This window comes from Acipenser ruthenus, chromosome 53 (genome assembly GCF_902713425.1).
Source record: "Acipenser ruthenus chromosome 53, fAciRut3.2 maternal haplotype, whole genome shotgun sequence".
NCBI classification, from domain to species: domain Eukaryota; kingdom Metazoa; phylum Chordata; class Actinopteri; order Acipenseriformes; family Acipenseridae; genus Acipenser; species Acipenser ruthenus.
The window spans coordinates 6,078,763-6,101,055 of record NC_081241.1 but is presented as its reverse complement, the minus strand read 5'-3'; the positions used below and the strand labels follow the sequence as shown (position 1 = coordinate 6,101,055).

Sequence of the window (22,293 nt, the reverse complement as noted above, 5' to 3'; positions counted from 1 at the left end):
GATATATAAAGATAGAGATGCAAAATACATAGATGAATACATTTTAAATGATAAAAAGGATAATTTATTTAATTTATTTTTTAATCATTGAAACCTTGTATGTACATTAAAACATTTGAATTCATTTCTGTGAACTACATATGAGAATGTAAGTGTGAAAGGAGGTATAATTGTAGTGCACAAAAATTATTTAATCGTTTTTATTTTTTATTTTCTTTTTATTTTTTTTATTTTTTTTGCTTTAACCAATCAGAAAAATAATTCCATCTCGGGGTTCTGTGACAGTTTATAAATTAGTCGACCTTCGGGCTCGTATTTTGTCACAGAAACCGTAGATGAAATTATTTTCTTGTAATTCACTGAAGCCCCTCTTTTATACATATACACGGCTTGGAATAATAACAACCTCTAATTGGTTAAAGGGTTCATAAGGTCCTTTGTATTTTATTGTGTTGCATGTTCCCATGTGTTGCTAAAACTTCATCATCATCATCATCATCATAATAATAATAATAATAATAATAATAATAATAATAATAATAATAATAATATTGTGAGGGTGTGCTGAGTGGCTGATGTTAAACAGGGAGGACACACAACCAAAAATTCAGTTAAAAGAAACAAATACTTTATATGTGAACAAAAGTAAACGTGTTCTTTCAATAAATAACTATTTACACGTATCCTGGATCAACACAAAGAAATATAGACCAGAAAACACAACACTTATATACCGAAGAAGAGCAGGCAGGAGAAATGATTTGTACTGATAAACAATCGTGACATATAGGACATTAAAATGTTAAGAAAACCTGTCTTTGTATCTATTTTAATTCTGATATTTCAGTATGTGGGGTCTGTATGAGATATTGAATTTTTTTTTTAAGCACTGGTTTCTATTGTTCCAGTTTCCTGAATAGACTGTCTTTAGAAATGTCTAAAACACGCCTTTGGTTGGTGGTTAAGCTTTTCTTTATTCTGAAATGATGGCATTTGGTTCCATCTAGCGGCCACAGTTGGTAAATTATCCCCAATGAAAAACAGTTACAGCTTTATAATTTTTTTTTTCACCACATGCAAACCGGAACTAATTCCACTAATCAGGGTGTATTTTTCATGACCCGCCTTCACATTTTATAAGCAGGTGTAACTGCGCATGTCGTTAACCAGAAAAGAGAAGCGCTTCCATCAGCCCCCATAACTAAACTCACACATTACAGCCTTGTGTAATGAATTATTAACAAATGCGTTTCTGCTGAGATTGTAATTGTTTAGTCTAATTGATATTTTTAGTAACCTAGTGACTGACTTCAGCGTCACCAGTTTAACATTATAAAGCATCAGATTTGTATTTCTCAATTTGTTGTAAATGGATTGTACCGTATTGATATTAAGACAATAAAACGCAAACTTGAGTAAGGAATGGATTATTTATTACACAGGCTACGTATTAGCAGTTACCATCATAACATGTGAATAAGTTAGTTAACATGGATTTGGCTTCAGAAACTGATGTATTTACTGTTTAATTGATTTGAGAAGACTCAAGATACAGTTTCATATTTGTCTGTTTCCAGACTGGGTGAATCAGTCGGCTGCATATGAACCCCAATTCTGCAGACTCTGCTGTGTAACAGAAGCAGGGCTTGTGATTGTCGATGCTTTACCCCGAGTTCTTCTCCGCTCTCCTTTAACAATTCAATTGATACCTGTGAAGACATTCGTGTATCTCAATCACACTGAGAAACGCCTTCATAGTAACATTGATTTAATATATTGTTATTTTACTGTGTAAAGAGGCTTTTAAATTGGTCAAGCCTTCATTTTTCTTTAACATGCAGAACGAGATCACAACATGCCAATAAGAGACTCATCTTTATTAAAACCATAATGAAAAATACAGTATTTTATGCTGGACACACTTTATTACAATCGTTCAGCGGGACTATATTTATATTAATAAAGAGAGGTCACTTCTGCTTTGAAATGGATTTAAAAGCTCATTTAGTTGTTTCATAGATAAATCCCCGTAAATTAAACCAATGTTACTATGGAACTTTGTATTATTAAATTCTGATAATTCTGTATTAATCTTGCTCTTATTGTATTATTACTTGTATTGTAACACTTGAAATGTATTTGCTTACGATTGTAAGTCGCCCTGGATAAGGGCGTCTGCTAAGAAATAAATAATAATAATAATAATAATAATAATAATAATAATAATAATAATAATAATAATAATAATAATAATAAAAACAAAACGCGCATATCTCTCTCTCACAGCTCAAACATTTTAAACATAAATAAAATCAACAATTAGCAGGGCTTGTAAAAGCTCCTGATAGATCGATAAGTTACCAACCTAGTGAGAACATTCACATTATTCTGTACAAAAAGAGGTATCAGCGCTACAGCACCTTGGAGAGACACGTTATACAGGTGCAGAGGTATCAGTGCTACAGCACCTTGGAGAGACATGTTATACAGGTGCAGAGGTATCAGCGCTACAGCACCTTGGAGAGACACGTTATACAGGTGCAGAGGTGTCAGTGCTACAGCACCTTGGAGAGACACGTTATACAGGTGCAGAGGTGTCAGTGCTACAGCACCTTGGAGAGACACGTTATACAGGTGCAGAGGTATCAGCACTACAGCACCTTGGAGAGACACTTTATACAGGTGCAGAGGTATCAGTGCTACAGCACCTTGGAGAGACACGTTATACAGGTGCAGAGGTATCAGTGCTACAGCACCTTGGAGAGACACGTTATACAGGTGCAGAGGTATCAGCGCTACAGCACCTTGGAGAGACACTTTATACAGGTGCAGAGGTATCAGCGCTACAGCACCTTGGAGAGACACGTTATACAGGTGCAGAGGTATCAGTGCTACAGCACCTTGGAGAGACACGTTATACAGGTGCAGAGGTGTCAGCGCTACAGCACCTTGGAGAGACACGTTATACAGGTGCAGAGGTATCAGCGCTACAGCACCTTGGAGAGACACGTTATACAGGTGCAGAGGTATCAGCGCTACAGCACCTTGGAGAGACACATTATACAGGTGCAGAGGTATCAGTGCTACAGCACCTTGGAGAGACACGTTATACAGGTGCAGAGGTATCAGTGCTACAGCACCTTGGAGAGACACGTTATACAGGTGCAGAGGTATCAGTGCTACAGCACCTTGGAGAGACACGTTATACAGGTGCAGAGGTATCAGTGCTACAGCACCTTGGAGAGACACGTTATACAGGTGCAGAGGTATCAGTGCTACAGCACCTTGGAGAGACACGTTATACAGGTGCAGAGGTATCAGTGCTACAGCACCTTGGAGAGACACGTTATACAGGTGCAGAGGTATCAGCGCTACAGCATCTGGGAGAGACACGTTATACAGGTGCAGAGGTGTCAGCGCTACAGCACCTTGGAGAGACACGTTATACAGGTGCAGAGGTATCAGCGCTACAGCACCTTGGAGAGACACGTTATACAGGTGCAGAGGTGTCAGTGCTACAGCTGTGGCAAGTGTTAAATGCAAAAGTACTAATGTAGCCTGACTACCCCAGAGTGGAAACCCACTCAGTAAGTACGGGGCAATTATCAACCTGCACAGGTTCTTTTATTTAGCGCTGGAAGGGGTGCGTGCCAACACAAGACAGGGAGAACAAGCAAACAGAATAAGTTTTAAAATGTTTATTTTGGGCAATTCAAAAAATACACAAAGCAACTAACATAATATTAAAACAAAAAAATGATGTAGTCTAAAATCGGGAGCTTTTCATATTAAAATAAAATACAATAAAACAAATCAAAAACACCAAAGATAAAATATACAAAGCACTTTCACGAAGCACACACAATAAAGTCTGAAGCTTTGTATATGAAAACAAAATACAATAAAACAAACAAACCACCACTCAAATACAGGAATTGATTACACAAGAATACACTGATAAAAAAAGGATTACAATCACTTATGTCCGTATCTAAAACGGATGCGATCTCTTTACCATGTGGAAGATTTAGTGCAGCGACAAAGTTTAAAGCAAAGTCCAATCTCGGATGCAAGCGGTTTCCATGAGAAGGAGATATGGAGGACTGGAACGTCGACGCAGCCTAGAAGTCCTGGTAGTTTTGTCCGTTTCCTTAAAATCAAGAGACCAACATCAGCAGCATCAGTATTTGTGTATCGCTCTCACATTAAAACAAGCCCCAAAACAACACCAGCCTTAAAATCAAGAGAACAACAGCAGCAGCATCAGTATTTGTGTATCGCTCTCACATTAAAACAAGCCCCAAAACAACACCAGCCTTAAACTCAGGAGACCAGCAGCAGCTGTATCTGTGTATCGCTGCTGCTGTATTCACGAGTCTGGCTGTTAAAGACGTCCCAGATAATCAACAGATGTAGATCCTTAGCAAGCAGCTGGTTAATAATCGGGGAATGATTAGCGGTGACAAAAGTGAAACTACACAAAATACTACACGTGAATAATCAAAAGAAAACGTGAATAAAATAAATAAACGTGTCCTCTACATAACAGAATGAATCAAAACATACAAGTGCTCAAAAGAAAACGTGTTAAAATAAATAAGTGTGCAAACAATAAAGAAAACAACTATTACTAATAAAGAGCAGCTTTACACAACACCTTGGAGAGACACGTTATACAGGTGCAGAGGTATCAGCGCTAAAGCACCTTGGAGAGACACGTTATACAGGTGCAGAGGTATCAGTGCTACAGCACCTTGGAGAGACACGTTATACAGATGCAGAGGTATCAGTGCTACAGAACCTTGGAGAGACACGTTATACAGGTGCAGAGGTATCAGTGCTACAGCACCTTGGAGAGACATGTTATACAGGTGCAGAGGTATCAGTGCTACAGCACCTTGGAGAGACACGTTATACAGGTGCAGAGGTATCAGCGCTACAGCACCTTGGAGAGACACGTTATACAGGTGCAGAGGTGTCAGTGCTACAGCACCTTGGAGAGACACGTTATATAGGTGCAGAGGTGTCAGCGCTACAGCACCTTGGAGAGACACATTATACAGGTGCAGAGGTATCAGCGCTACAGCACCTTGGAGAGACACGTTATACAGGTGCAGAGGTATCAGTGCTACAGCACCTTGGAGAGACATGTTATACAGGTGCAGAGGTATCAGCGCTACAGCACCTTGGAGAGACATGTTATACAGGTGCAGAGGTATCAGTGCTACAGAACCTTGGAGAGACACGTTATACAGGTGCAGTTCCTTTCAACGGGCAGCAGGTGGCCTTAATGTGGTAGATCCTGCCTTGCCTTCATTTGGCACGAGGGTCCTTGAAGGTGTAAGCTCACATCACTAACTCTTGGGTTATGCGGTTGTGATGCGTCCCTCATTTGCTGCCGTTCCTTCTCCCTCGCGATGGCTCTGGTATACATTATCCCATACGTAATGTCATTGGTGGTCATCTTCGAATTGAAAGGGAACATTAGGCTACTTCTGTAACCCTGGTTCCCTGAAAGAGAAGACGACCACCAACCATGAGGTTGCATCAGTTGCCCTCAGGTTCAACAGAAAAAGAGAAATGGCTTCCTCAGGATGACGGTTTTAATCCCTCAGTGGGCGGGACTGAGTGCGTCATCCCAGGAAGGGGCCTATCGGCAGCTCTGATATAGAGAGCTCAGCGATACCTTCCCAATGGGCAGGCATAGCCTATATGTAATGTCAGTGGTGGTCGTCTTTCAGGGAACCAGGGTTACGGTAAGTAACCTAACGTTAGATGGTACAGCATTAACAAGATGCAATGCGTGATGCTGCACCTGGCACTGAATAAAAAGACGTTTTTCATAAACTCATGTCTAGTTTATATAGATTATATTCCACAGTACTGTAATGTGTTTGTAATAAATATGTTAGTAATACCCTGTAGTATGTTAAACTTGCTTTAGGCTTGTTGCTCTATGTGATTGAATTAAAGATGAGATCACTGATTCCAGTCTATTTGCCAGTGCTTTACTAATCATTTTTAAATCTGTGTTTAAGAGCGATAACGGACGGTAACTTGAACACAAAGAGGGATCTTTATTTGGTTTTAGCAAAAGAGATACGAGTGCTTGTCACACGGCTGGCTGAGTGGTGACGTCAGAACCAGGAAATGAATACACAGAGACAGGACAGATGAGGTGAAATGATGAAAGCGCTGTTGCGCGGTTTATTATAAATAAAAGGTTTAAACAAACAGAAGACAGGACACGGCACTTGAGGCCAAAATAAAGAGACAAACAAAACGGATTAACACTAAACAAAACAGTGGACGGACAGACACACAAACACGGTGAGTCAAACAGTTATTATTATTATTTTTGTTATCGTTTATTTTACCTCCTTCTCCACACCCGTTCTCCACTCACCGAACACACAACTCCGAGTGAGTGAAACGTGCATCTATATATACTGTTGTGCGGGGATTCAATTACCAATTAATTATTCACTTGAATCCCAGCACGTGAATTAATTATGTGCAACCTTGTGCTCACATATTATATACTTTAAATGCACGTGAAGTGATGTGCAATCCCGTGCCTAAATACAATTATACATTTTAAATAACTCGTGCTGCACACACCCATTTATATCCCGTGCAGCCATATCTACACACCAACATTAACACACGAACCCGCAACATACAACATAGAAATGCACACAGGGGCGGGGCACATTGCCACAGTGCTGTATTCATAGATTGTGGAATACTAGAATTGGAGGCTGTGTCTGTTACCATTCTGAAAAACAAAGGGGATATAAGACACCAGAAATGTTTTTTTTTTTTTTTAAATTTAGTCGTCGCCAATTATTTTTACCCCGGTTTTCACCCCAATTTAGCATGCCCAATTATTATCTGTATCCCCGGCTCACCGCTCGCAACCCCCCCGCCGACTCGGGAAACGGAGGCTGGAACACGCGTCCTCCGAAACGTGCTCCTTCCAAGCCGTCATTTTTCGCACTGCAGATCCACAGCAATGCCACCAGACCTATAGTGCCGGAGGACAACACAGATCTGGCGGCTCCGCTGCAGAGCCACAGGCGCCCTATCGGCCACAGGGGTCGCTGATGCGCGGTGAGCCGTGGATTCCCCTGCCGACCTAAGCCCTCCCTACCCGGGCAGCGCTCAGCCAATTGTGCGCCGCCCCCTAGGAACTCTCGGTCACGGTCAGCTGTGACATAGCCTGGACTCGAACCTGCGATCTCCAGGCTATAGGGCACATCCTGCGAGGAGCGCCTTTACTGGATGCGCCACTCGGGAGCCCCCGAGAGACGAGAAATGTTTAAAAAACTCAGCTGGGTATCCATCAGTTCCTGGGGCTTCATTGTTTGGCATGCTGAAAAGTGCTTTACCATAATCTTCAGGTGATAGCGGGTTATCCAAAACATCGGCTTGCTGTTTGGATAGTTTAGGAAGATCAATATATCTTAAAAATGTGTAAATATATTCTTGATTACTTTCATGGTCTGGAGTATATAAATTACTGTAGAATATTTTAAACATTTCGATTATGTCCTTTTGATCATGAACCGTATCCCCTGTTTGATCTTTATAACTGGAATAAGCGATTTTTCTTTATTTCTTTTTTAAGCTGCTTTGATAATAACTGTCCTGTTTTATCACCAAATTCAAGATTCTTCTGCTTCAATCTTAACATTATGAATTTAGTTTGTTTAGAAATTATATTGAGTTCATATTTAACTTTTACAAGTTTCGTATGATTCTCTTCTGTAGGTGACTGAGAGAATAGAAGATTGTCTGTCTTATTTTCGAACTGCTCTTTTTTCTTATGGGAATAATACTTCCTCTTAAAACTACCTTAACAGTCTCACAGAGCAAGGTTGGTGAAATTTCTGGGGAGTCATTCAGTTCTAAAAAGGAGGCCCATTCTTTATGAAAAAAATAATCAAATTGTTTGTCCTTAAGTAGTGAGATATTTAAACGCCACTGAGAAGGAGAACATGGGGTAGTATTACATGCTAGTCTAAAGCTAAAAGGGGCATGATCAGAGATAGTGATAGCTTCAATGTTGCAGTTAGAAATTCTAGGCAGAGTCTTTTGACCCTGTGATGGAGGCAGCTTTGTTACATGACTTTACACAATGGGTTCATGTTTCTTGTGCGATACTCGTGATTAAATTTGAACTAGAGGATCACAGAATACAGCTGTGTACTGAATATGAAAATCATTTATAACGTGTCATCTGGAAACCACAAAGTCACATGGACCATATATGGCAGCCACATGAGGTCACATTTAACCAATGTGCATCCTTGGCATAAACAAAAGAGAAACTGTGAAGAAAAAAAACAGTGTACTTACAGATGTCGTCGTCATCATAGTCATCGTCATCATAGTCATCGTCATCATAGTCATCGTCATCATCGTCATCATCGTCGTCATCATCGTCGTCATCGTCATCGCCGTCATCGTCGTCATCGTCGAAAACTGTAAGAGACAAAAAAGAAACGGTCAGTGATTTAACTAGAACTGCACTGAATGCTGAAAGCCGGTATCTCTCTGAAAAGCTGCACATTTTCACAGCGCTGCATGAACAGTGCTTCAGTACCTCAAATATGTATGAAGGAAAACAAGCAAAGAATTCCAACATTTTTCAAAGAAAGAAAAGAAAACGACTTCCCTGTTGATGTGTAATAGTTTGTTAAGGGTGATTATACCAGCTCAGTGCAGGGTCAGTATTGCAGAGGGGCCTCATGTGCCCTCTGTGCTCCCGTGAGTCCTGTATAGAGGGCGGGGCTGCATAACTGAGGTGGGGTTAAGTTTTTTTGTAAGCCATTGTCATGGGCAAGCCTCCCTACTGCACAAGTGACTATTATGACTTGCTGTGACAGGGGAGATCTGTGCTGGCTGTCGGGCGCATGCATGAGCTGCAGGGGGGGTCAGAAAACCCTGTAGGACTCCACTTCTCAATCATGGTGTTGAGTTACAAATACCACGTTCCCATGAACCACAGAACTCGGGAATGTGCTCGAGTTGCCCCCAACCCACCTCCATTTCCATGTTTTTAAATTATGCGAGTTGGCTCCCAATTCTGTCTGATTTCAGGCTGGAAGGAAATGACATCACTAAATGTCAATCAAAAATGTTATAGGGGGCGGGAACATAATTATACACCCGGAACTTTGTGGTTCCTGGTGCAAGACCTCCCTGTGGCTACCGTTTATTTCTGAGCTGTGTTTTGTATTTGTGTAATTTGTGTGATTGTATATATCCTTCTGCACAATATCATTGCTGGTACCCTAGTGGTGGCAAATGTCTGCCTTTAATAAAATATTAATTCATATTAATAAAGCCTGGACGCCTAAGCAGCGTTTCAAATCCAAACCCTCTGTGTCTCACAATCTCTCCGCGGATACACACACTATATCAGTACACCTCTGTTACAAGCGGTTTTCATGTCACACTGTGTAACAGGGCGAGGAGCGCTGTACAGTGTTCTGTTTGTTTATTTTTAGAATGGGGTTTCCCCCCTCCAGCCCTGTGTTATTTTGTATTTGTACATTATTTTTATTTATTATTATTATTATTATTTATTTCTTAGCAGACGCCCTTATCCAGGGCGACTTACAATTGTTACAAGATATCACATTATTTTTACATACAATTACATTATTTTTTTTTACATACAATTCCCCATTTATACAGTTGGGTTTTTACTGGAGCAATCTAGGTAAAGTACCTTGCTCAAGGGTACAGCAGCAGTGTCCCCCACTGGGGATTGAACCCACAACCCTCCGGTCAAGAGTCCAGAGCCCTCACCACTACTCCACACTGCTGCCCTATTATGATTTAGTTATTGTTGTGTTATTGCTTGTTTATAATTTATTTATGTTTGTAAATGACGGTGAAAGCCGTGTGTTTTGGTGTATGATTTATTTGTTGTTGTTGTAGTATTATCATTATGTGTAAATATGATGGCAAGAGCCATGCGCCATGTTTGTTATTGTTTTGTTTATTTTTAAACGTGTTCTGGCAGAGGCGAGATGGGTGCTCGTCCTCTGCCAGGAATAAATTAAAAACCTCATGCAGAAGGTAGCCATCTCCTGAATTAAGTGATTAATTTGTTGCTAATCAGGAGATGGTCACCTGCATAAAAGCCTGCAGCTCTCTGCACTCGAGTGGTGGGTGTTAGGAGTGAGAGCGAGAGAAATAAGAGAAATGAAACTTAAAAAATTAAAACGTATAGGAACAGTGAAGGCGATAGCCCAGCCTGACCTATTCCCTTTGTATTTTTGTGTTCGTGATTTGGTTTTGTTTATTTTAGCTCTGTGAGCAAGTTTCTTTTTGTTTAAACCTTTTATTTAGTTTTTGTATTCTTTAAGTAAAACGGCACAAGCGCCTTTAACTGCAGTACTGGTGTCAGTTGTATTTACGTTCCTGCTTCTGACCAGATGTCACCGCCCAGCCACACTGCTAAAATCTTCTCGATCAACCAATGAGCATTGACACAGTGAAATGGGCAGAGATTTGTGACGCATGCCAAAGTGAAATCTGATCAGAATGAAAGCTCGCCAAAAATCAACATGCAGTGATTATACTATAATCACTGCATGTTGATTATATACATGTAAAACATATATACATGTAAAAATAATGTGTAAAAAATAATGTAATTGTATGTAAAAATAATGTGATATCTTGTAACAATTGTAAGTCACCCTGGATACTGTCGGCTACGAAATTAATAACAATAATAATAATAATAATAATAATAATAATAATAATAATAATAATAATAATAATAATAATAATAATAATAATAAAAGATACAATGCCTTCTATTAATAAAGCTGAGCCTGTCATATCTGATCCTATAAGACATGATCCCCTCTATTAATACAGAGCCTGTCATATCTGATCCTGTAAGATACGATCCCCTCTATTAATACAGAGCCTGCCATATCTGATCCTGTAAGATACGATGCCCTCTATTAATACAGAGCCTGTCATATCTGATCCTGTAAGATACGATGCCCTCTATTAATACAGAGCCTGTCATATCTGATCCTGTAAGATACAACCCCCTCTATTAATACAGAGCCTGTCATATCTGATCCTGTAAGATACGATGCCCTCTATTAACCGATGGACCTCTGTCATGCATAATTTACAAAGGCTGCTACCAACTGAATGGCACTGATGGAAACTGATCAATGCATATTTGATTATTTGTCTAAAACAGTAAACTTAGCTCTCGCAGGACAGAATGGATTCCACTGCAGATAAAAAGAAAGTGGTGCGTTTGTGAATTCAGTTTCACTTTTTACAAGCTGTCATGTAACTACTCAGTGTAACCATGTTAAATACAAGCAAGCAAGAGATTCATATCATTACTGTACTGTTAAAAAGCTGAAACAGGATTTGTTGCCGCCCTGCAAAGCCAGATTGTGTTTGTGATCGCTTTCTTGTTGTTTCTGTCTCGGGTTAACACGCACGTCTGATTACTTTGGCATAAGAATTGACTGAGAAAGCACAGTAAGTGCTTTTTGGAATTCCATTTTGTAAATTGTCAAATAATGTTTTGTAGCGTGCACAGGGGTAGGGGTCAGGGCTGGTAGGTGACGCAATCTGAAAAGACATAAGCCCGATAGACACTTCTTGCAAAGGAGCCGGCTCTTTCGTACAGCGGTATATCAGGCTTATGTCTTTGTGTGTGATTATGTCACCTGCCAGCCCCGCTGCTGCCTTCCCCCGTGCACGCTACACTCTCCCCTGCCAGCCCCGCTGCTGCCTTCCCCCGTGCACGCTACACTCTCCCCTGCCAGCCCCGCTGCTGCCTTCCCCCGTGCACGCTACACTCTCCCCTGCCAGCCCCGCTGCTGCCTTCCCCCGTGCACGCTACACTCTCCCCTGCCAGCCCCGCTGCTGCCGCCCCCTGTGCATGCTACACTCTCCTCTGCCAACCTCAAGTCCAAGTGTAACGAACCGTGGTTTCCACAGGCAGGAGTTTCTCACAGGGCGAGGCAATCCACACATAGGCAGAGGGCGGGCGCGAACCCGGGACCTCTCGCTCTGAAGCATAGCGCTGAACCGACTATTTTGTACAGCGCTATCGGCACTATGCTTTAGTTAAAACAATCTTTGAATCCTTGGCTAGGGAACGAACATTCGAACCTTCAGACACAGCCCTAAAAAAAGGTATAAGACTAACTTGTCATGACAAATTGCTACAGAGAAGAGTGATGATAGAAGATATTTGTGAAATTTTTAAAAAAAATAACTAACCACTGACCTGTGGCTTGTGCAGGTGGTCTTGTTGTCTTGACTTTGCTGGTTGTGTCACTGCTCACAGAATACCCCAACTTCCCTTCCACTGTGTATCTAAATTCATACTCTGTGTTCGGTTTCAATCCTGATACAGTGAGGGTCTGTGTTTTATCAGTGCTGGACTGAATTGCCCATTCCTTCTGATTAATGCACTTATACTCCAGATGGTATTTTAGTTTCTGATCAGCATCACTACTGGGAGGCACCACCTTCAGAGTCGCACTGTCATGGGTGACATCACAGACCTCAGGGACGTCAGGTTTTGCTGGGATCTTGAAATGTATGTATTTCGATGCTCCATTTTCATGCAGGAGAATGCAGGCTCCAGGAAACTCCTGGTCTTCCTTAGAAGCTATGAAGAATTTTGTTTTCTTATTCTCCCTGTTGATGTTCACTATCTCCTGGAATACCTTCAAATACATTTTTATCTTCAGTTTAGTCTCGTTGCTTACCCATTGCTTGCTCTCTTGATGGACATATTTACTAGGATTTGAACTTTGAGCGTTCTTACTCGCTTGGGTTTCAAGGTAGTTATTTAGATCTTCCAGATATGGTTCTGGCTCGTGCAGTGAGGTGAAGGTAAAGCAAACAATATTTTCAGTCTCATTGTTTAATTCTTCCTGGTCTAGCTCATTCATAGAAGATACAGATTTTATGTCTGTTAAATTAGTAAGGCAACCCCCCACGGTATTGATTTCTCTTTTTTTGATGTTCAGCCAAGCATGTTGTTCTTTAAAGTTAAAAGGGGACTCTTCGTGATTTTTTAAAATCTCTCCGAGTGATTCTTCCTCTTGCACACCTCCGCGGATGGAAGGCAGCACAGTGGAGAGTTTGCTCATGAAATTCAGCTTGTACTGCATGCCACTTTGTTTCAGTTTTTTAATCTTCTCATTGACTTCAGGAAACGTTCGGGTAACAATGTCTTTTATCATGTCGTTGCTTTGCATTTCAATTGTATTAAATTGCTCTAAGACAGTTTGCGCAGATGTTACCAAGTAGTCACTTATGTTCCTTTCCAGCCTGGCAGCCCTGGAGTCCAGCTTGATTAACGGGTACAGCCAGACCTTCATAGGCACTGCGTTCTCTCCTTTGTCCCCGAGCAATTCTGGAAGAGTTGAGTAGGCTTTCACAGCATCTTGGTAAGTCGCTGGGTTAGATTTGAGATGAAAATCTCCATGAAATGTACATTCAAATTTTTCAACTTCAACTTTTTCTGTTTTCTTAAAGTCAATAGAGCCTTGACCTTTGATTTTAATTGTAGGTATTTTACTTATTGCAAGCTCCATTTTTCCGTGGATTTCGTGTTGGTTCTCCTCTGAGGATATCTGCTGGTCGAATACGAAATACGCCTGAGCTCCGTACAGCACAGCGGTGACCACGTGAGTCGCTGTCTTGTCTTCAAACACGCTGGGGTGAGACACTTTCCCTTTGGCCAGGTGATTCATGGTCAGATTCTCAAATCGTGTCGTTGTGTAGTACCGCAGAGTGATTCGGGATTGTCTTGTTGATTTCTGTTTGTCGTCGAAGTACTTTGCAGCTCCACCCACTTTAACCAAACCAACCAGGAGACTCGCCTTCAGGGAAGTGTCCACTTTCAAAGCAGAAGCCTTCTCTTCAATGGAGTCCGAGGTGCTCACACTGAACTCGGTTATCGGCTGGTTTTCTTTATTTATGCTGCCTTTTAGTTCTTCTAGGTTCCACAAAGTAATTCCTGCCATGCAATGAAGATACACAACTTAATACATTCATCTCAAGGCAAAGTTTACTTCAGGCTTTAAATAACTTTATCAAAACCACATTAATGTTCCAAAACTGAGCAGTGTGCGTGTGTATATTATATAAATTAGTTACGAATATTAGCAGATCTCGAAATAAACATGATACCTCTTTATTTGCTGACATTTACTGGTAAATCTCAAGAATAACCAAGTGCCTTTACCAATAAAGCTTCAGTAAATCATAAGATTAACTGGTAAATCCAGCAATCTATTTCTACCAGACATTCCTTACTTGGTAAATGTTGACAGTTTCCAGTAAAACGTAAGATTTTCCAGATTTGAACTTTTACTGTACATGCAAACTGTTCAGATGCAGAGTGGCTGATTACCCTGCGGGGGCTCCCTATTGAATCTCTCCTGTTCCTGCGCTTCACACTGGTGCGCTGTCTCATTCGTGTGGGCTGAATAAGTGCAAGCAAGGGTCAGCAGTCACCTGGAATGAGGCGATCCTTCCGGCAGTCATACAGCATTCCCAGCTGGAAGGGTCGTCCGAGAGCTGCCATCTCCAGCGTCTCATCCCCTGCATTAGCCATGCTTTATCTGAAGAAGAGGCCCTACAAAACAAGGATTACACATCTGATCAGTAGCTTCAATCTTCAAGTGTAGTGCAGTGTTGAGAAAGTGAAATTACATTACAAGACTGCAGCTTTGAAAATGATAAATATACAGAATGGAAATCAATGTGCATTTTATTATGGATACATTATCACCATGGCTGTAACTAACTATGAGGAAACCAAGGTCCTGTCCTCGGTTGTTTTTTGCATCATCAGTGCTGATGCTCATGTACAAATTCTGGTAAAGTGCAAAAGACACCTTCGTTTTCTCTGTCGGTTTGCTGTGTAACATAGATTTAGAGGTTGAATAGTAAAGACCAAGCAGTCATATAAATACTGCAGGTAGAGCTTGAAACCCAAGTGTGACCTGGTAGAATGTGAGCTCTGGTTATGGCCCTGATTATCATGTATAGTTAGGGTTAAGCAGTCACTTTAATGTTAAACCGCATTGTTTGTACTTTAATAACTTTTGACCCCATTCAAGAGACAGACCCCGTTCAGTCTCTTGACGTGACCCATTTTGTTACGCTTGGATTCCGAGATCCGGATAGTGAAAAAAAAGTTACACACAGACCACACAGACCAGAACACATGGGCAACCGCAGTGAAGAACTTCCTCGAGGGAGCAGTGACGATGCCATGGGAAATCAACCCCCCCCCCCCCCCCGCCCCTATTATTATTATTTGTATTATTGTTTGCGGCGCGGATAACAGCGCCGCGTATTTCTTATTATTTATATTTTAAAAACCTCGTGAGGATACATGACTGATCAGCTACTGATTATGTAACTAGCTGACAGTCATGCATCCTTACCAAACGCGTGCAGACTCTGGCCGAGGTGTAATAAGATAATTAACAACTAGTTAACCCCTCGGCCAGAGTATAAGAACCTGCAGCTGTCTGTTCTTCGAGGTTGGAGTGTAGAGAGGAGAGTACGGGAGAGCGGAGAGAGAGAGAGAGCAAGGAGATAAAGAACAATTGCTATATTTAAAAATATACTTGTTCCTATTTGTTTGGCCATCGCACCTTTTTGTTTTGTGTTTTGTTGTTTGTTTAAATCTTTTGTTTTGTTTTGTTTGTTAATAAATAAGCTGAGTGCAGTAGCATTCAGCTTCACTTTTGGTTTCAGTTACTTCCTGGTCCGTGACATCACCACACCTCACCACTGCGAGCCATCCTGTCACACCCCCCATAATCATAGAACACAGACCAGAACACACGGGCAACCGCAGTGAAGAACTTCCTCGAGGGAGCAGTGATGATGCCATAGGAAATCAACCCCCCCACCTCCCCCCCCCATAATCATAGAACACAGACCAGAACACACGGGCAACCGCAGTGAAGAACTTCCTCGAGGGAGCAGTGATGATGCCATGGGAAATCAACCCCCCCACCCATAATCATAGAACACAGACCAGAACACACGGGCAACCGCAGTGAAGAACTTCCTCGAGGGAGCAGTGATGATGCCATGGGAAATCAACCCCCCCACCCATAATCATAGAACACAGACCAGAACACACGGGCAACCGCAGTGAAGAACTTCCTCGAGGGAGCAGTGACGATGCCGTGGGAAATCAACCCCCCCACCTCCCCCCCCATAATCATAGAACACAGACCAGAACACACGGGCAACCGCAGTGAAGAGCTTCCTCGAGGGAGCAGTGACGATGCCATGGGAAATCAATCCCCCCAACCTCCCCCCCCATAATCATAGAACACAGACCAGAACACACAGGCAACCGCAGTGAAGAACTTCCTCGAGGGAGCAGTGACGATGCCGTGGGAAATCAACCCCCACATAATCATAGAACACAGACCAGAACACACGGGCAACCGCAGTGAAGAGCTTCCTCGAGGGAGCAGTGACGATGCCGTGGGAAATCAACCCCCCCACCCATAATCATAGAACACAGACCAGAACACGCGGGCAACATAGGTGAACGCTATAGCAAACGAAAGGGTGGGGCGGGGCTGGAGCCTAGTGAGTGCTTTGTTGATATGCAGGGCCATTTAAACCCGTTTGACTGTGAAAAAAAATACTTTTAAACAGCGCGTCTAAAATTAACTGCGCGTGTGAAAATTAATTAGACCTGGCGTGCCTGATGCGCAATTAATAAATGGACCTCAAAGGGTTAAAACCCCGTGAGGATGCATGACTGATCAGCTACTGATTATGTAACTAGCTGACAGTCATGCATCCTTACCAAATGCGTGCAGACTCTGACCGAGGTGTAATAAGATAATTAACAACTAGTTAACCCCTCAGCCAGAGTATAAGAACCTGCAGCTGTCCGTTCTGCGAGGTTGGAGTGTAGAGAGGAGAGTATGAGAGAGAGAGAGAGAGAAGATAAAGAACAATTGCTATATTTAAAAATATACTTGTTTCTATTTGTTTGGCCATCGCACCTTTTTGTTTTGTGTTTTGTTGTTTGTTTAAATCTTTTGTTTTGTTTGTTAATAAATAAGCTGAGTGCCATAGCATTCAGCTTCACCCACCCATCCATTGTTTTGGTTTCTGTACTTCCTGGTCCGTGACGTCACCACACCTCACCACTGTGAGCCATCCTGTCACATATGGTGTCTTGCGTGGGACAAACAACGCCTCCAGGAGCCAGACCAGGAAAAGGACGTTTTTTTTTTTTTTTTCAAAAAGTGTTTTTATTTGTGTTTTTGGGGAAAAAAAAATAAAATAGAAATGGAAGGCTGGAGAAACGGCTGCGGGGAACTGGAGGACCTCCTCGGTGGTCTGGAAGACTAAGGCTGGTGCCTTGCTTGCGGGGTGTACTTGCATACCGTAGCGATCTGCCCCTTCTAGGATGAGGAGGAGAAACCAGCCCAGGAGAGGAAGGCAGGGAGAAGGAACAGGAAGAGAAGGGGGAGAGGTAAGCTGCAACAGCAACCGCAGCAACAGCAGGAGGATGATAATTGCTGAGAGGTTTATATTTTGAACCTCGTGGCTGAGTTGTGCCCTGGCTGTGGGGCGTATGGGCACACGTTGGCCATATGCCCCACGCAATACAAAGAGGGGAGCGCGAGCATCCAGCGCCCAGAAGGGGAGAGCGCGAGCATCCTGCGCCCAGAAGGGGGGAGCGCGAGCATCCTGCGCCCAGAAGGGGGGAGCGCGAGCATCCTTCGCCCAGAAGGGGGGAGCGCGAGCATCCAGCTCCCAGAAGGGGGAGCGCGAGCACCCACCGCCCAGAAGGGGGAAGCGCGAGCATCCAGCGCCCAGAAGGTGGGAGCGCGAGCATCCTGCGCCCAGAAGGGGGGAGCCCGTGCATCCAGCGCCCGGAGAGGGGGAGCCCGTGCATCCAGCGCCCGGAGGGGGGGAGCCCATGCATCCAGCGCCCGGAGGGGGGGAGCCCATGCATCCAGCGCCCAGGCCTCCAGCAGCAGAGGAAGAATACCTGCTGCCTCTGCCTCCACCACCAGGAGCAGAGCAGCAAGAGCTGCCTCTGCCTCCGCCACCTCCACCAGCAGAGGGTGAATGCCTGCTGGTTCTGCCTCAACCGCCGTGGGAGGACTGCTTGCCCCTCCCACCTCCACCAGCAGAGGGTGAATGCCTGCTGGTTCCACCTCAACCTCCGTGGGGGGACTGCTTGCCGCTCCCACCTCCACCAGCAGAGGGTGAATGCCTGCTGGTTCCACCTCAACCTCCGTGGGGGGACTGCTTGCCGCTCCCAGCTCCACCAGCAGAGGGTGAATGCCTGCTGGTTCTGCCTCAGCCGCCGTGGGAGGACTGTTTGCCCCTCCCACCTTCACCAGCAGAGAATGAATACCTGCTGGTTCCACCTCCACTGTCATGGGAAGGACTGCTCCTGCCCTGCCTCGCACCGCCCAAGGATGCCTGCCTCGCTTCGCCTAAGGATGCCTGCCTCGCTTCACCCAAGGATGCCTACCTCGCATCGCCTGGGGTTGCATGTTTCTCCACATCACCTGGGGCTGCCTGTTGCTCCGCATCGCCTGGGGCTGCTAGTTGCTCCGCAGCTGCCGGCCAAAAAGCTGGGGGGTGAGGTCAGAAGACCAGCTCCCCCAGCCACACCTTCGTGGCAGGAATTTCTGTGGCTGGAGCCCCATGAAGGACAGCTGCCAGCCATGAAGAAGGGGGGGGAGGTCAGGAGACCAGCTCCTCCCGCAGCAATTTCACTGCAGGAGAAAGGGTGGCCAGAGCTCCACGGAGTGGAGCTGCCGGCCATGAAGAAGGGGGGGGGCAGGTCTGGAGACCACCCCTAAAATTTTTCTGGCCAGAGGAGCCGGCCTGTGCGTGGTCCACTAGGACACTACAGTTGTTGGGGTGGGAGGAGGACATCCCGTCGTGGCCGCCCCCGGAGACACCTTGCTTCCCCTGTTCCTGGGCCAGGACTGCTAGCCGGGACTTTAGGGAATAAGGGGGGGAGGCCATGTGTGCTGCGCACAAGGGGAGGGGCATGTGTGGTGGAGTGTCCCGCCCCTATTATTATTATTTGTATTATTGTTTGAGGCGCGGATAACAGCGCCGCGTATTTCTTATTATTTATATTTTAACCCTTTGCGGTCCATTGTCGGACTGGGTCCGACATTGCAATTATTCCTCACAGGTCCTTTGTCTGACTGGGTCCAACATCATTATAGCAACGCAATAAACGGGTGTCTAGTCGTTTTTTCTCCGGAAAAAGCCAAGAAAACCATTCAATTGCCGAGTGGGAGCGACAGGAGCCGAGACAAGTCGAAAAAAAAAAAGGCGTATCTCATGAATAGTCATACATGGTATCAGGTATCAGATAACGGGGGTGGTCGTAAGTAAACAAGTTGGCTGACTGAATCAGCGCACAGAAAACACGGACATTGGCAGAGCTTTTTTGAGATGTTATAATAATAAAATAATGACTTGGATCGCATTATTGAGGAGTTTGGTGATAAAACGAGTGATCCGGAGATGATCGATTGGTATGTACGACTATTATTATTATTATTATTATTATTATTTATTTCTTACATAGGTGAACGCTATAGCAAACGAAAGGGTGGGGCGGGGCTGGAGATGCCTAGTGAGTGCTTTGTTGATATGCAGGGCCATTTAAACCCGTTTGACTGTGAAAAAAAAAACTTTTAAACAGCGCGTCTAAAATTAACTGCGTGTGTGAAAATTAATTAGACCTGCCATACCTGACGCGCAATTAATAAATGGACCGCAAAGGGTTAAAACCCAGTGAGGATGCATGACTGATCAGCTACTGATTATGTAACTAGCTGACAGTCATGCATCCTTACCAAACGCGAGCAGACTCTGGCCGAGGGGTAATAAGATAATTAACAACTAGTTAACCCCTCGGCCAGAGTATAAGAACCTGCAGCTGTCCATTCTGCGAGGTTGGAGTGTAGAGAGGAGAGTACGGGAGAGCGGAGAGAGAGAGAGAGCGAGGAGATAAAGAAGAATTGCTATATTTAAAAATATACTTGTTTCTATTTGTTTGGCCATCGCACCTTTTTGTTTTGTGTTTTGTTGTTTGTTTAAATCTTTTGTTTTGTTTTGTTTGTTAATAAATAAGCTGAGTGCAGTAGCATTCAGCTTCACTTTTGGTTTCAGTTACTTCCTGGTCCGTGACATCACCACACCTCACCACTGCGAGCCATCCTGTCACACCCCCCATAATCATAGAACACAGACCAGAACACACGGGCAACCGCAGTGAAGAACTTCCTCGAGGGAGCAGTGACGATGCCATGGGAAATCAATCCCCCCAACCTCCCCCCCCATAATCATAGAACACAGACCAGAACACACGGGCAACCGCAGTGAAGAACTTCCTCGAGGGAGCAGTGACGATGCCATGGGAAATCAATCCCCCCAACCTCCCCCCCCATAATCATAGAACACAGACCAGAACACACAGGCAACCGCAGTGAAGAACTTCCTCGAGGGAGCAGTGACGATGCCATGGGAAATCAACCCCCCCATAATCATAGAACACAGACCAGAACACACGGGCAACCGCAGTGAAGAACTTCCTCGAGGGAGCAGTGACGATGCCGTGGGAAATCAACCCCCCCACCCATAATCATAGAACACAGACCAGAACACACGGGCAACCGCAGTGAAGAACTTCCTCGAGGGAGCAGTGACGATGCCATGGGAAATCAACCCCCCCTCCCATTAATCATAGAACACAGACCAGAACACACGGGCAACCGCAGTGAAGAACTTCCTTGAGGGAGCAGTGACGATACAGAATATAGAACTCAATGCAACTTGTACCAAGATGAAGTTGAGCAGCAACGCCACAGCGCGTATCTCTTCTAATTACTCACTACAGTGGCATAATGTTGTGCAGTACAAAGCAGAGTCCCAAATAATACATTTTGCTTTATTCAGAATAAAATAACACCTCATATAGCAACCTGCATTTTCTACATCTGTTTAATTATAACAAATAATACCCTTCATAAAATAATCTGAATAGTGCAAATATTGTAACCTGGCCAAAACAATAGAAAATACATTACAATACATTACTACCAATTACAACTAGCCATCAAATATTGACCTCAGATGAATCAAGTCAAGTTACTTTGTTTATTCAATAACCCAAAACAAAGAACACACCTGGCTGTACTTTTAATGGTCAGGGCAAATGTTGACGTTCCTCCACCATTCAATGAGAAAGCCCACAGCACATGTTTTACATTGAACTGCAGTTCAGAGTTTAAAAAAAAAAAGACTTTCCAAGTATCTTGCTTTTTCTTATTAGCCGCTGTGTTGTCCTGCTTAGCATTTAGTATGTCTTTATATTCATCAGGAAGTTAAATTAGCCTTCTAATTTCAATGGTACCCAAGTTTGGGTTCCTTCTATTATAATTAGACTGAACTCAGATTAATGTTACTGTCTTCAGTCACGTTTCTTTCTAAATAAATCAAAAATAACATATTTCCTACTAAAATACTTAAGAAGCCAATTTAACAAACAGATATGTAAGAAAAAAGATAAACTATAGTTTTAATATGTATCCAGGAGGATTTGTTTTAATTTCAAGAGCATTCTCTGTTTTAATTCTCAAACTCTCCATTTTACAGCTCAAACTCTACTTTGCAGCATAAAAACTACAAATATGAATCCATAAGTAATTCTGTCTGGTTTGAGTGTATTTTACTATATAAAATAATATATATATATATATATATATATATATATATATATATATATATATATATATATATATATATATAAATTAAACAATGCATATTAAAATGTCACTCACCAGACTTCTGAATGATTGAATACAGGATTCAGGTTCAGCAAAGCTCTTGGTTATTTAAGATTAAATATCTGCTAACTTATTTTCTTTTTGAAGATATATAGAAAATAATAAGAAAAGTATTCTTCACAGCTGCAAATTCTGAGGTGACTTTCTTGTAGTTTTCTCCTTTTAACCAAGGCAGCCAACCAGCTGCCAACGACTTTTCCAAAAACCCGCCCACTTCTTCCTGAAAACCCGCCCACTTCTTCCTGAAAACCCGCCCACTTCTTCCTGAAAACCCGCCCACTTCTTCCTGAAAACCTGCCCAGAACCCGCCCATTCAGCAGCATAAGTTGTGACATCGCAATCACCTGTTGTTCCCCATTGTAAACAAATAGTGACTGTGTTCAATTTG

At 43.1% G+C, this 22,293-nt stretch overlaps 1 protein-coding gene across 1 annotated transcript; it reads right to left on the bottom strand.

The window, feature by feature from the left end:
* Window positions 1–3,655: 3,655 nt before the first annotated feature.
* LOC131723166 (neoverrucotoxin subunit alpha-like) lies at window positions 3,656–22,231 on the bottom strand. The gene is made up of 5 exons (XM_059016644.1): window positions 21,900–22,231; window positions 14,539–14,659; window positions 12,293–14,038; window positions 8,362–8,487; window positions 3,656–4,150 (listed from the first exon to the last, which is right to left on the bottom strand). Coding segments are annotated over exons 2-5 (1,974 nt in total). The 5' UTR covers window positions 14,639–14,659; window positions 21,900–22,231; the 3' UTR covers window positions 3,656–4,148.
* Window positions 22,232–22,293: the final 62 nt, after the last annotated feature.